Raw genomic sequence first — 15,413 nt, forward strand, 5'->3', positions numbered from 1 at the left:
TGCGCAAATTATTTGCATGAAAACTACGTCCCTGGTGTGAAAGGGCCTTAAGTCTGCTTTTGCACACAACAATCCACCAATCAATGATAATTTAAGAGACATGTTACATATTGATTGACTTTAACAACACTAAAAAACCATTTGTGATGTACTTTCACCACCACGCATTATATTGATGTACATATGTTGCATTGTTGATGTTGAGGAAACAATAGCAGCATGCTTCCATCTACAAAGTCTAAAATGACTGCTGAAATGACGTTGATGGGGAAAGCACGAGGGTGAAGGGTGAAAAATTCCTCGTGCAACAAAAGATGAGACTTGGCGGAAGTTGCAGACAAAAAGATGGAGCGTCAATATGAAGTTGGGAGAGCAGGAGGGGAGAGAGAGAGAGTGAAAGAGAGTGAGGGCAAGGAGGAGGGCGAGCGCATTCATCCAGTGCATGGAATCAGTCGAAGAAATCAATTTTTAATTTGGCCGTCAGGATAGCAAAGCTGGCGTACCAACAGCTCTACCATGGACTTAATTACACAAAACTGCCCCCTAGAAAGGAAAGATGAGAGGCAGAGAGAAGGTGGAGAGAAGTGATGAGAGAGGTGGGATGAGCGAGGATGACAAGCAAGAGGGGGAGAGAGAGAGAGACAGAGAGGGAGGAGTGTGAACAGGGCACTAGCAAGGTCACTGTCTGGAGGAGAAGATGGGGAAGCAGAGGTGGAGAGACGGTGACGTGCAGAGGAAGAGACACCACGCTACTCTGAGAAGGAGTCTAGAAAACACATATACATCACACAGTGTATGATCATAGCATGTGGGTAACTTTGACAGACACACACACACAGACACACACACACATAGCAAATAATAATAATAATAATAATAAAAAACTTCATAGGGCTTCAGTGCCTCTTTTGGTGTCTTTTTACTCTTCTTCTGCTGTGCTCGTCCTTTGGATTTTTGCTGCCTGGAGGGTCTTGGCCAAGCGTATCAAAGGCGATTGACCACGGTGGCGGCATGAAAGCTTTGCCCCGGACCATAACACCACTGATAATCCAAGCTGTGCCACTGAACTAGCACAGGATGAAACAGACCACTGTCTACCCCCCCGACCACTCCGCTTCCCTCTTTACTTTCAGCTGCTACGCCGCTCTACCTGCTGCTCTCAGTTACTGCCGTTGCAGGTTTTCTCAGTGCCTTTACCTCACTGGCTCAGTTCAGCTGATGTATTCATTAGAGCCTGACCGCAGCTGAACAGTTGAGTCCGTGATACTCAAACACCGGGGAAAACGTCCTCTAGGCACAAGCTTTGAGCAAGCTACGACATACAAACTGAAGGCTCATGAAATTAATCACTGGTTCCTTCACAGCACCCAAGAAACATCCCAAAAGCACCCAAACATGAACTACTTTATATTCTAGAATTAACATTGTGTAATATGGGAATTCTCCCTTTCTACAGTATATAAATAACAATAAGAAGAGACTACATCATGCTGTCAGCGAACCATTTCTGTCTATTTGAGGAAAATAAAATCGTACAAGTCTGTACTTGACAACACAACCTTTTTGAGACATGTTTTGAAGTGCTGACCCACACCCAGGCTGCTAAATGAAAAATGAAAGCCCTTGGCAGAAGGTCAAACATGAATCCTGGTGTGTGATGTTTACAGTGCACCGCTTCTTTTCTGGATGTTGTCTGGGAACCCGTTTCCTTCTCTCTCCACCATATCTGACCTTTACCTCACACTTTATTTTCCCCCTCTCAACTCACTCCCCTTTTCTTTTGTCTGTAATGTGTAATCCATCCATGTCCAAAATCCACCTATGCAGCACATACTTTTGCTACTTACTGGTAGATCATTCAGTTTATCCAATAGAGCCCCATACAGTCGATTTTCTCACCATCTGCTACCATTTTTTTCATTTCCACTTCCTCTTCCTCACATCACCTCTATTTGTGGCTCTTTACACTTGTCATTGTCTGTTTTCCTACCGTGCACCACCGCCCCTCTCCTCCCCCCTTTCGTTGAGCTCGGTCTGTAGGTTGTCTGTAAATCCAGCCTCGTCTCGATGAGAGAGAGGATAGTTAAACGCCTTGGGAACTTTAAGACCCACTGGGGATCCTTCCGATAGCAACCCAAATAATGAAAATGTAATTCTACAGGCATAATTAAGTTAGAGATAGGGCGATTACTGTGCAATCCATTAAAAGTGATGGCAAAAGTAATTACTTATTCAATCAGCATGGTTTTATGAGGAAATGTGATGGCACCATGTTGCGTCGCCTCTATACAAGTCATTACATTTACAAGGGCATAATACGTTAAGCTGTGATTGGTCCTCTTGACAGCTTGTTAAGCCATGAATTAAAGGCATGGCGGAAATAAAAGTCTTTTTTTTTTTCAAAGTTGAAGAAATAAAATTTTATAAGCCAACTGCCCTCTGCATATCCATCCATCACTGATGTATAGCTGTATATTACTGTAGTGGTGTGCATTATGTAAATCTATACGATTTCCTGCCACCCCACAGTGGAGTTAGCAACGCCTGCATGTGTTTTCTCAAGAGGCGGAAAATAAAGACAGAAGCCAGATTTAGGATACTGTACGTCTGACACCTCCTACTCTCACATATGGGAGCTCTATCCACACAGACTGATGATTCTCAAGTGGCTGTGTCAAATGTGTTTTGTGTGATTTTGTGTGATGATGACGCTAAACCACAGTGTAACATGTTCTGGTTTGTGTGTTTGATAATTTCATAGAGTTTCTAGTCACAAACTATGAGAAGTTTTTTCTACCTCCAATCATCCAAGGAACATTACAATCTCTTCATATCTGACTTTCAGACACACAGAGACCATCATACAGTGCATGCTTTTGTTCTCTCAAGATTAGATTTCTGGAATGCTCTCTAAACTGACATGAATCATAAAATCATTCATAGATTTCCAACAGTGCAAACAGCAGCAGCCAGATGCTCACAATAACTAAGAACAGAGGTCATATTGCTCTCCTCTTAAAGTTTCTACATCAGTCCGCTACAGGATAACATGTTTCTTTTGACTTCTAAAGCACTTGTGGCCTCGGACTATATCTCTGAATTAATTGCTCTCCAGGCAGGAAGTTTGTTCCTATGACAAGATGTAAGACCAAAAGCTCATAGCTTTTGCTGTGAGTCCACCATCACTCTGAAACATCTTCCATGATGGACATTGTGTTTTGTTTAAGATTGCTTTTAAAAAATACATTTGTTTCAGACAGTTTTTGAATTATTTAATTAATTAATTAATTAATTAATTAATTAATTTCCATGTTTGCTGTTTTTTTTTTTTTTTATCCTTGCAAATCTCCGATTTTAATGAATGTGCTAAAAATAAATTTCCATACTGTAATATTAGACAACTCAATCAAACAGAGTCACTCACATCTTTCAGGCAGCCCATGAAGTTGTTGCTGACTGGGGATCCAGGCAGGTCAGCGGTGTTGGGGCTTCCTCCAATGTAGAAGAAGTCATCAGAGCCCAACATGGTGTAATCCTCCTGGGTGTAACCAGTGGTGGTCAATATACCATCTACTGAGATGGTCACCTGGCATAGGCGTGGCCCAAAAGAGACAGATGAAAGAGAACAGACGGAGGGAAGAGAAAATAGAGCAGATAGACAGAAACAGAGAATGACGAGAGAGGAGAGAAATTAGAAGAATGAGGAGGGAAAAACAGGGAAGAAAGTGGATTAAACATCAGTGGTAGGTGGCGCTGTCCCCATGAACTGGTATCGGTTGGTTGGTTGGTTGGTTGGTTGCTTTTGGTGTGGGTCAGACTGGGGGCTTTCACTCTAGAGTGCAGTTGCTAATGGAAAACCAAGGGAACTGGCTAATCACTGGTGTAGGTGTAGTAGTACTGCATCTCTACCATACCATTCCAAAACTCTGACAACCAGCTAAACTAAATGCTCTGAATCAAATGTTACTTTAAGTCAAGTTCAAAACACTACTGTCAAAATGTCTATCTTCCCTGGAAGTGGCATCATTTCTCTGCAGAATCCCTCTGCTGAACCAGGCTTCGTTCAAGGAACTACCAGTAAAAAAATAACCCCCCTTTCAATATTTAATTGCCTCAAGTTTTGTCTTTTTGTGCAAGGTTACACATTCTGTTGCTGCACGTTTGATCGCTAACTGAGCAGCGCCGGGTGGAATCAAACACACAGCCGCAAGCTGATGGCATGAGATAACCCCTTCCATGCACACACACACACACACACACACACACACACACACACACACACACACACACACACACACACACACACACACCACCCCATCCCCCAAAAATAGATAAATAGATGCACAAACCATACATTTTTTAGGCTCCCCCAAGCTTTTTTGTGAGAAAGTAATTTTTCTGGCTCAAGTGATATTCCTCAATTACCTTGTATTACTGGAATATAACTGACTATCTTGATCAAAGGAGTTCAACCCTACATTACAGCAGCTAGTGTGGAGTCTTGTACTGATGTAACACTCAACCTTACCAGATGGTGAAACAAGTGTTATAAATGTTAAACTGGGCTTCACCTTGTCAGTTTCAAAGAACACCTGAAGAGCGGATAAAATGAAACATGAGATACATCCAGAAATTAAAAATGCATCTGAAATGGTGCTGAGGATTTACTCCACTCAGGTTCTCCAGGAGTCGTCACAAATGCAATCTTGCCTTTTTACTTTACTGTTTAACTGCTGCAGCTGATGGAAATGCTAATAAGTATAATTTTGCTATTTGCTATTACATCCTGGCTGCATTTGCAAAAAAAAGTGCCATGGCTATGCTGCTACACTACAAACATCCTGCAAAAATGATGCTGTTTGATAGGGTGAGACTTCTGCAGTTAGTGACCAATTTATTGTCTAATTATACTAATAGAGCTGGCCTGAGCCAGAAGAGAAGCACTTGTGTCTCTGGTTCAACATCTGCTATTCTGCATAAATGTATCCAGCACAAACACAGCACTGCATGGAGCCACAGCCATCTGCTTTCCATTACCTTTGCACACTCAAAAGTGATGCTAGAACACACAAGCTTCATTTCATCTGAGGGGTGCCTTTACATTTCGGTTGTTTACAATGGTATTTTTTTATATGGTAGCAATTCAATGCATATTGGACCTAGAGTGACTACTTAAGTGAAGCTATGACAAGCATATGTATCAGAGACCTTAGCAACTGCACTCAAAAGATCAGTGCCCCCAGCTGAGTGCTTGTCTTCTCTTTTCCTAGGCTGTTTTTTTTTTCTTTTTTCCGTACTTCCCTTCTTAACAGGGCAACCCATTTTTATGTCTGCTGTTGCTACGTGGTGAGGAAGAGGTATGATATCGATGTATCGAGCATGAAGAATCTGCGGTCATAAATCTTGGGTGGGATTTTCGTCAAGGCCACTTCATTATTGATCCCACAGCGACAGGAGAGACATTAGAAAAAGGGTGGGCAGGGATCTCACGACATAAGCCTTTAAAACCAAGATCCTATGGAGTTGGGCCAAAGCCTTCTACCTTTTCTTGAGGTAAGGAAGTAGGGGTAGAGGTATAGCCTGTGAAGCTTGCGGAATTAAAATGCTGACGAAAGCTCTGAAGAACACCAACATATTTCATGGCCAAGTTCGGCTCTGTTTTGGAGGGTTGCTGATGGTACATCTTTGAGGCTAAGTGTGCTCACTGGGGGCAACGGGGGATTAGCATTGGCTAGCTGCCAGACACCTATAAAATTCCCAACTAAAAAGGGGAGATCAGAGATTAGCAACACATTTGTCCTGTCTTTCTCTCTCGTGCTCTCTCCATAAACCCCCCGATTCCACCACTTAAAAGGTTCATCAAAGCTTTTAGCGCATGCAGCGTTTGAAACAAAGTACCCATGGCCAACACAGTAATAAAAACCCCACAGAGACAATATGTCAAAGCACATGCATTATTAGTCCTAAAAATGAACAAAAGCAAAACAAAGTGTTTCCTCTGAGGTAACTAATTATTCACAAGAGTTAGCTAGTCCCTGCTTCAACCAGACTGCACAACCATCTCATTGTGAAACATTGCAAGCACTTGCATCACCGGCCGGAGGAGGGGGAGGATGAAAAAAATCACAGGTCGATTGAGCTACCCTGGTTCTCCAAGCCTTGAGGCCATATAACCTGGAGGAAAGCAGCATGCACTCCCATTTCAAAACTAGGCTCAACAAAATAGTCTCTTGTTCAAATGAATCCCAACAATATTAAGATTAGACCAGAGACATGTTGACCGCTTGTTGTTCCTGAGATCCCGGTCAATCTGATTGAAGCAAAGACGCAGCGCGCAGCAAATCACTGACAACTTAATATCACTGTATTCACTTGGAAATCTGCAGAGGTGAAGCTCAAGCATTAGCTCCCTCATCTATACATAATTAAAACTTCAATCCAGACAACTATTTTAGCTCAATACCAGAGACAATCTCCATCCAGACTATCACACCTGAAAAGCCAACAACATGAGCAATTATGTACACTGAGCATCAGTATACTATTATCTGTCGTTGTGAAAGCTGAAAAGACCCAATCAGAGGATCTAGTTGTCTTGACTTTTGTCTGTCCAGGCTTAAAAGCAACCTTGCGGTTATAAAACTACAACAGGTTCAGCAGTGTTTCCAGAGGTCTCTGTTTATACTGCTCAAAAATGGCAAAGTAAAAGTAGTACGGACAGAGAGCCGAAATATAGCAAGACTGGTGGGTTTCAAAATGAACATGTAGTAGTAAGGATTTAGCCCAAATGTTCAAGTCATTAAATGAAACACCACAAACATGTGCGTCCCCTTGGTTGTTCCACTATTCAAATAACAGATGGGACTGAACAAACACAGTGCTGAGTGAGGACATCCAGAAGTGAAAGGGTTAATGACCATCGCTCCAATTCCCTATTACTTGATGAGATTCTTCATCAGCAAATGGTTGTTCAGCTCATTGTTTATCTGTTTGATTTCCTGTGTGGGATAAACATATTCATGGTCCTGAGATGTGAATATGAGCTGAAAATAATTATATGTCACAGTTTGCTTCTTGAAATAAAGCCTAGTGTGACAATCTAAGAAAAGAACCTACTGAAAACAAAAACTAGAACAGCTTAGTAACACTTTTCTAACATCCTTCTCTATTTTTTATTTTATTTTGTATCCTCAGTGTACAAAAATAAAAACTCAAGTCTAAGAATCTGGAACTCTTCCCCTTTTTATTTGTACTGGAAACAAGCAGCTAAAACACCAACTAAAAAAAATAAAAAAATAGGACAACACATGTAACACACGGAGCCGTCTCCAAAGCCCTCGCTGCTTCTGTTGGATCCCTTGATTTTTACCCAGCTGCTCTTCAAATAGTTCTTTAGCCTGGTACACACAGAAACCAAACAGACCTGGCTGAACTCTGTGTCCCAGATAACAGAGAAAACACAGAGCCGAGCTGTGTACAGCTGAATCCACTGTGAAAGGATTGACACAGCTCTGAAGTTCAAACCTCGATAAGCGTTCCATTTAACCCATTCACATGCTGCTGTACTGGCCTCCTGGCAGCCCTGTGGCGCGGGAATGATTTCCTTTATGTTTTTAACCTCCATCCTATTCAATCAATTTTTTCACTTGTGCACTTGCTCCTCATAAACACATAGAATGACCTACTGGAATAACAAGGCGTTTACGATGGGCCCTCACATGCAGTGCATGGTGAACTGCATCTGTTCTCTGCCAGTCCTGCTCGGCTGAGCATGTCACTGGCTCATCGACCATATCTGGCTCCATGACTGCAGGGTGCTGCTTTACTCAGACTACATTCACATAGCTACAGTTTACTTTCAAAATGCATCTCTTTTGCTATTTTTTCTCCTAGTCCTCACATTTTTATGTTTTCTCCTGGTCCTCACACTGTTTTCTCCTGGTCCTCACACTGTTTTCTCCTGGTCCTCACACTGTTTTCCCCTGGTCCTCACACTGTTTTCTCCTGGTCCTCCCATTGTTTTACCTTGGTCCTCACACTGTTTTATCTTGGTCCTCACACTGTTCTGTTTTCTCCTGGTCCTCACACTGTTTTCTCTTGGTCCTCACACTGTTCTGTTTTGTCCTGGTCCTCACACTGTTTTACCTTGGTCCTCACACTGTTCTGTTTTCTCCTGGTCCACTGACCCAGTTAGGTTTTAAAACTTCAGCTTTGTGTCCTCTTCTTCTTCATGTGTAAAACCAGAGACCTTTGGAAACAATAATAGAAGACTGTGGTCGCTTCTTGAATGTATCATACCAGCCTAAATACAAGTGGTGAAAATGACATCAGCACATTACAAGCAATACTGAACTTGATGCAACTACCGTGCTGTGTAAATTCTGCGTTCCACCTTACCACTTGACTATTCCTTATTCATAGTATTTTGTGCAACTATTTACAGTAACTTCAGAACCTCAACATTGTTGATGTCAAACAGAAAAGGATTATGTGAGCCAATAGGGTTCCTCCTCAACACTTTTTTGTGTCCGCTGGAAAGCATTGAGCTGAACCTGCTGTTTCCAGGTGTGGTAGTATTGAACAGGTCATTTCTGATATGGAGTTAAAAGAGCTGTCTGAACGATGAGTGGTATTAGTGTGGATGTAGCCTGAGGGCCTCATAAAGTAGAGCTCCTTCTCATGGGGTTGAGCTGAGTCTGGTGAGTCCTTAAATTGCACATAAAATGTCTTATTGAGTGTGGTGAAGACAACAACATTACACTTTAAAATATGGGGCTAACCCACTCCACAACAGTACTGTTATTATTGATATCCGGGTAGCAACTTATGAGCTGAAGGGAAAATGAAGAACTTTTACATTTTTAGGTATTTTAAACCACAACCTGTCAAGCCTTCAACACATATAATAGAAAATATGTGTGTGACTCACTCTTTCTGTCTTGCACTTGTTCCATTCAGGAGTGCAGATCAAATTCTACCTTAAATCTCCAAAGGCAGTCATGATTCTCAGCATCCCATCTAACTGTGTCTCTCCTCTGTCAGCAGTTTCTAAGTCTTATAGCACATTCTGACAATCCGCCAGTTCCTTCATATATGAACATCATTATCCATGCGGCGAGGTGGCATCGAGCTTACCTTTGAAATGTATCACTTACCCTTTGTCGGCATTACATCAAATTACTGTCACAGATCTTTTTCGCAGGGAGAAATGATGTGTTACAGAGTGGATTTGATACAAAACATTACAAAGTTAAGAGGCTCGCACATAATACATGTCATAGTCAACTGCACACGCTTCCTCCCCATCAGCTCAGGTCAAAGCCACAACCCACAGGGAGGAAGGATGCTCAAGAGAGAAAGGGAAAGAAAGGATTCTTATCCAGCGGTGGACTTCGATAGGTGTCTGGCAGCTTTTCAGAATTTATTGTTGAGGGAGAATTGAGTCTTTCTACGATAAACCATGAACCTTTGAGCTGAGCTACTTGCCTTGGTTAGTAAAGACTGAGAATGGAGGGGAGGTTGGGGAGTTTGGGGCGTTTTGTTGTGGGGGAGAGAGAGAGGGGGGAAGTTCTTTAGCTCTGTGCCGAAAAGAGTTAAAAAGGGGGTTGGAGGGTGAACGAAATCGGTTAGTACTTTTGTAAGTAAGGGAAAGTCAGACACAAAAATGGTTGTTAGTACAGTTACAACAAAGGTTTGATTCAAACAGTAGATTAGTAACACTGTTTTAGTAAATTTAGTCGAAGTGGGAAGAGCAGGTGAGGATTCTTTAAAAGTCCTCTGCAATTTGATTGCTTCAAACCAGATCCAGATTTGGACTTAATGTGTTATTTCATGTGACAAGGGTTTGTTTTGGTTAAGAAGAAACAAAATGAATCCATCCAAGCTAACAGGGTGACACACAAGCCATGCACTTAAATGGAAAGTGTTGTCAGAAAGAGTGGGGTATGGAAGGAGGGGGTGGAATTCCATTAGACACAACACAAACAGACCAACTATTAAAAAACAAAACAAAAAGGGGAAAAAATATAAAAGAAGGAACAATTTGCCAAGATGCAGCAAAGTGGGGGGGTAAATATAATTGCAGGGCACAACAACACCAGACAAATGGGAAGAGGAAGACAACGTTCAATGTTTTGTTTTTGTTTCTGGACAAGAATGCAACAGAAAAAAAACCCATCGAGACACGTGTACAACAGACTGACACGCGCTGGGCTAGAGCAGCATTGACACCCTGTGAGGATGCTGATGAGAGGACATTCTAGCCAATAGAGACATGCAAACAGGGTGCAGGAGTACGACCACTGGATACTGTCAGTTTGGTGGGGGTGGGGGGGTGAGAGGGACAGGATGGGACTGATGTCACCAATCACGGATGAAATCAACGGAAATGAGAGGGTTTTTTAAAGAATAGGGAAAATTTAGAGGGGAGAGAAGACGTCTGCGTCATGGTGAATAGAGCAATTATGAACACAATGGTGGGACATATTGTATCATAACTACCCCTGTCCTCCATAATGTTGGACCCACACAAAAACTGTCCTCAGTCCAGATTCCTGTCCTCATTATGCCTCCAATGGTATTTCTGATGTTGGCTCATAATGACTTTTCTCACATCTGAGTGAGTCACACAGATACAGTGACTTTCTGCAAACTCATGGCTCTTTTCTCCAAGTCATGCGTCACGATAGATTGTCCCGATTTCTTCTATGGGACATCTCTATTCACCATGAAAATTAATATCCATCTCCCCTCTTTATTTTTTCCCATTTTTGTCTCAGCAAGGTAAGGTGTGAGGTCATTATTCATTTTAGTAAGTTAATTCTGAAGTTAAACTAAAACAAAAATAATATACATAATAGTAACAACGTAAATCAAATAAAGAAAACGACAAGAGGTGTGGCTAACATGTTTTATGGCCATATTGATTATATTAGGACAATTGATATATGTATGTATATATGTTAGCCATGATATATACATATACATATATACTCAATGCAATCTGTAGATCAAAAACTGAAAAAAGTTTTTTAAAAAAGAGAAAAATATTAGGGAGAGGGTTCAAGTCTCTTCATGCAAGGGGTGAGGCCAGTTAGTGTTAATGAAGGGTCGATCGCACACAGTTCAGATTTTCCCAGGCAGCTCCCTTCATGGTCTGCGTCAATGGGCAGAGAGCTCCAGTCATTGGTTGGAAAAGTCCAGTGAAAAGAAGTAAGTGTGATAACAGCTACATGCCAGGGGTGGTCTATAGTTCATCCAGCCTGATAACAGTTGTTAAAATAAGATCCCACAAATGTGGTAGAAAGAATTTTTTCTTTCTTTCTTTTTTCTTATTTTCTTTTTTTATTCTTTAATAAACATGTATACGAGCAATTTTTGGCGAACGTCCCCCAGACTGCTGTTTAATATACCTGCAATTGCAGTTTCATCTTCAATAATGAGATTTCATCAGTGCTCTTGGTATGATCATTTCTGCGCCGGAGTTCAGGGGACTATTGGCATATTAAAGCACTTTATTAAGTGTGTGTGTGTGTGTGAGGAACACATCCAGGTGCAGGTCTGGGAACAGCCCCATCTTGATCATAAATCAGCCTAAGGCCACTAATGGGATCAAGCCCTCATTTGATGCCTGCTTTACAGTAGGAGCTTTGGCCACTAAATCAAGAGTTGTAAATACTGTTCACGAGTCCATAAAGCACAGGATGGTGAGCAGGGATAACAGGTGGCCACATAACAGGCTGAGCAGGTCCAACTGAGGCGAGGGAGAGAGATCGTCTCCTCACCACCATTCCTTAGATGTTGTTAAAAAGTTGGGGGGAATTAATGAGGAAGAAGTTTTATTATTGTTACTTCCTCTCACTGGAGTTGCCATGGTTGGCTATTTGTCTGCTTGAGAAGTCTGCTGCGTACGCTCACTTAATAGGGTTTGACTAAGAACATAAATCAGGAGGAAAGAAATTCACAAAAAAGTAAAGGTAACTCTTAAATACTTTTTTAATACTTAATTGAGAAAAGATTTTTGCATTATGATTCTTTATTTCTTCATACGGATAGATTTTGAAGAATAAAATAGAAAAATAACCAAATGAAACTGAAAATAAACAGCAAAAAAAAAAAAAAAATCTAAATTTCTCTATGTTTTTGGGCAGACCTCTTTGGATGAACACGTTCAGTCTTGTCAGGAAGGGGGAGAACTGGATGGCAATAAAAAGCAATAACATATATAGAGAGAGGGCTAAACGAAAAACAGAGAGGTGGAGTTTTTCAGCTACCTTGGAATTGATGGCGGATTGTACTTTCAGTAAAGCAAACAGAATAGAAAAAGGTAACGGAAAACCCAGGGCAAACCAAAGTATAAGACAATTAGAATGATATCTACCATATAATGCAGTTTGTTTACCATAGCGTGTCCAATGCCTGCGTGCTTCAGGAGAAAACAGGGGGAGGAGAAAGAAAAAAAATAATGACAAACCTTAAACTCAAGAAAACATACCTCAACCCCAAAAAATGGGAAAGGAAAAAAAAGAAAAAGAATTGCCTCTTGAAAAAGCAGTTTCTCCTTTTCTTAGACGAATCGCTTCTAAGCAAAAATTTGAATACAATAATAAAATACAGTGGGGTCCATAAGTCTGACTCAGACTTTGGGCCCCACTGTATACGCTGAAAAAATTAATCTCTCTACGGTTTATGTAGTAAAACATCCAAATAAAGAAATAAAGAAAGCAATCGTCCAACTATTTGGATTGAAAGGGTCATATATAAAATAAAAGCATAAAGAACCAAAGGAATAAAAGGATAACAATACATTGTTAGTATGTAAGTCGCAAGTTAAGTAGAGAAAACAACAGATGGTTCACATTCCGTGAATGACACAGTGTTAGTTGTTGAAATCATAAAAGGTAAAGGGAAAAGAAAAATTCACCAATGAAAAGAATCAAATTGGAAGAATTCTGAAGCTTGTTGTTAGTAAAAGAGACAAGAGTTAGCAAATCAACTTCCACAGAGGGGACTTGGGTAGTTTTTGATGGGGATGTTTGATTTGGAGCGGGGGAAGGGAATGAGGGAAAAGTACATCAGTATTAGTATTCACTCTGACAGGCTCGCTGGCTGTGGGGAACTATTCCATTTCAAAGTAGTGGCCTTTTGTAGTGGGCGTGGCCAATCATGTTTTGGTAACTTCAAAGGGTGCAAAAATCTCTAAGCAAATTGTCTCCAAGTGGGAATCATAAAGGGGCTACTGTGATGTAAGCAGGAGAAAAGAAAACAAAAGAATTATTGCATTGTAAAAAAAAAAAAAAAGAGCAATTATGGGGGAACAAAAACAACTACATAGCATTTCAAGATTTAAAGCAAGTGATGTCAAACAAATCAGTGCATTTTGGGAAACAGGAAGTAAAGAGAGGGGCAAACAGGGAAATCTTCAGCGTCCTGAAAAAGAGAGAGATGTCCATTTAGTCATTTAAGTCATTTCCACAATAAACAGCAATGCCAGTCATCCCTGGGAAGAGAAATATGAAAAACTGGAAATGAAATGAAAAGAAAAAGTGCCAGGACATATCCGTTCCCTGTCACTGTCATCTGATTATAATGAGCTTTTATGCTTATTTTCAGAGTGTCTGAATATGTACATGTACCATTTCTATCTTAAAACACTGTCAGGTCTCAGAGCTGCACAGGTCATAACGTATCGAGGCTCTTGTGCAGTCAGAAGGGTAAAAGATCTATCGCTGAGATCTGCTCTGAGTTTTCCCTCTGGACAGAGTGGACATCTAGAGGACATCTTCTATCTTGATCTGAGTGTTGAAATTGTCAGCTGCTGTGGGTGACCATATCTGACAAACTGCATATGGACAAGAAAAGGTTGCCGGTTTATTGGGAATTGGAAATTCCTGACTGAAATCCCAATCTTTGCCTTTAAGCTATTAAGCTTTTTTTTGTGTGTGTGTGTGTGTGTGTGTGTGTGTCTGTGTCTGTGTGTGTTTCATGATGGTCACCATGTCAAATTAAACAATCACAGTGGCATAAATTCTTGCTGTGTCTTGGGCAGGAGACTGGAAACTCTACAAGTATCAAACCAACCAATCATTGTTCATGACCGATCACGACCCTGTACGAGTTCATAGGCCATTGGGGAGGCTTGGCAAGAAACTGTCAATCATGGCTACCGTAGCGCTGTGTGTGATGCTAGTGGTCTTTAGCTCAGGCACGAAAAAGAAAAGGAAGAAAAAACGATGGTGGAGCTGTTCCTGGGTCTGGTGAAGAGGACAGTCTGACTGCCTGTCCTTCACAGAGAACACGAGGTCCGTTAATAAGTGCGTTCACCTCAAAACCATCAATTTACATTGGGCGAATGAAGCCAGCTAACATAGCTTGTGTGTAACCAATGAGAGCACATTCTATTTGTCAACGGAGATGTCAGACTAGGTGAAGAAATGCAAAAAATTCTAACATGCTAGACTTTTTGTCGTGGCGTCGCAGGGCATCCTAGACACAAAATCGAGGTTTGTCAGTTATGTTAATAATAATAATAGGCCCTAATAACAATAATGTTATGTTAAATACAAAATTAAATACAAAATTTTGTATTTGTGTTGTCTGATCGCATTAGACTATAGGAAGTTTGAAAAGCTCCATGTCCTGTAGTTGCGATATGCAAGGCCGTAACCATGGAGTCAACCTTGGGGGGGGACCAAATCGCTCTCTTTCTATATGCTGTATATATACCAGTAAATTCGCTAACACATGGGATACTTTTTTATTTTTTAATCAGCTAGCTATATATTGGGGGGGACATTTTGAGCATATTTGAATATTGGGGGGGATGTGTCCCCAATGTATATAGCAATTACGGCCTTGACGATATGTAAGATCAAAATGGCATCACAATGTTTAAGTTGGAGTCTGGAAGTTTGTCCCATGTACAGTAGGTAGAGTATTGTGTGTGTTTGTGTGTGGGTTGGATGAGTGTGTGTTGGTGGCATCTGTGTGGGAATTGAGTCTAAGTTGTAACCACAAACAGAGTCCTCCCTCCCTGTGAGGCTAACTGGCCGATCTGAGGCTTCACGCACGCCCACTCTTTGATCCAGGGGTCATGTTAAAGTACTGTCACCAGTCAAACACTTTGTCTAATGACTCCTCTTAATCCATTAAGTAGGTAACTAAGATTCAACAGTGGGTGTGAATTAGCATATCCACATCGCACTGCGCTCCCTTGTCTCTGAGCTGACGAAAACAACAGCTGATACATCAAAGACTGGATGTGATAGGGGGCTTGAATAACTGCGAGGCTGACAATGGTTTATTAAGTTAGACAAATGTATCCTTACAAAGGTGACATTGACTGTAGGCTCTTCAAAACTAATTCACAGACAGCCAGGGATACAGCGGGGGCAAAAAAAGAAGGGAGATTATTA

At 41.2% G+C, this 15,413-nt stretch overlaps 1 protein-coding gene across 7 annotated transcripts in view; it reads right to left on the reverse strand.

Moving 5' to 3' along the window:
- nrxn2b (neurexin 2b) overlaps window positions 1–15,413 on the reverse strand; it is a 773,301-nt gene that overhangs the window by 451,451 nt on the left and 306,437 nt on the right. For 6 of the 7 annotated variants that reach the window (XM_085760265.1, XM_085760266.1, XM_085760262.1 and 3 more), the window contains 2 exons: window positions 12,401–12,424; window positions 3,425–3,586 (listed from right to left, as the gene is read on the reverse strand). In XM_085760265.1, the coding sequence (XP_085616391.1) occupies window positions 3,425–3,586; window positions 12,401–12,424 (186 nt within the window). The remainder of the gene's footprint in view (window positions 1–3,424; window positions 3,587–12,400; window positions 12,425–15,413) is intronic. The other variant, XM_085760260.1, reaches the window with a different exon arrangement.

This window comes from Trachurus japonicus, chromosome 18 (genome assembly GCF_045865225.1).
Source record: "Trachurus japonicus isolate A0001 chromosome 18, Traja_1.0".
Lineage (NCBI taxonomy): Eukaryota > Metazoa > Chordata > Actinopteri > Carangiformes > Carangidae > Trachurus > Trachurus japonicus.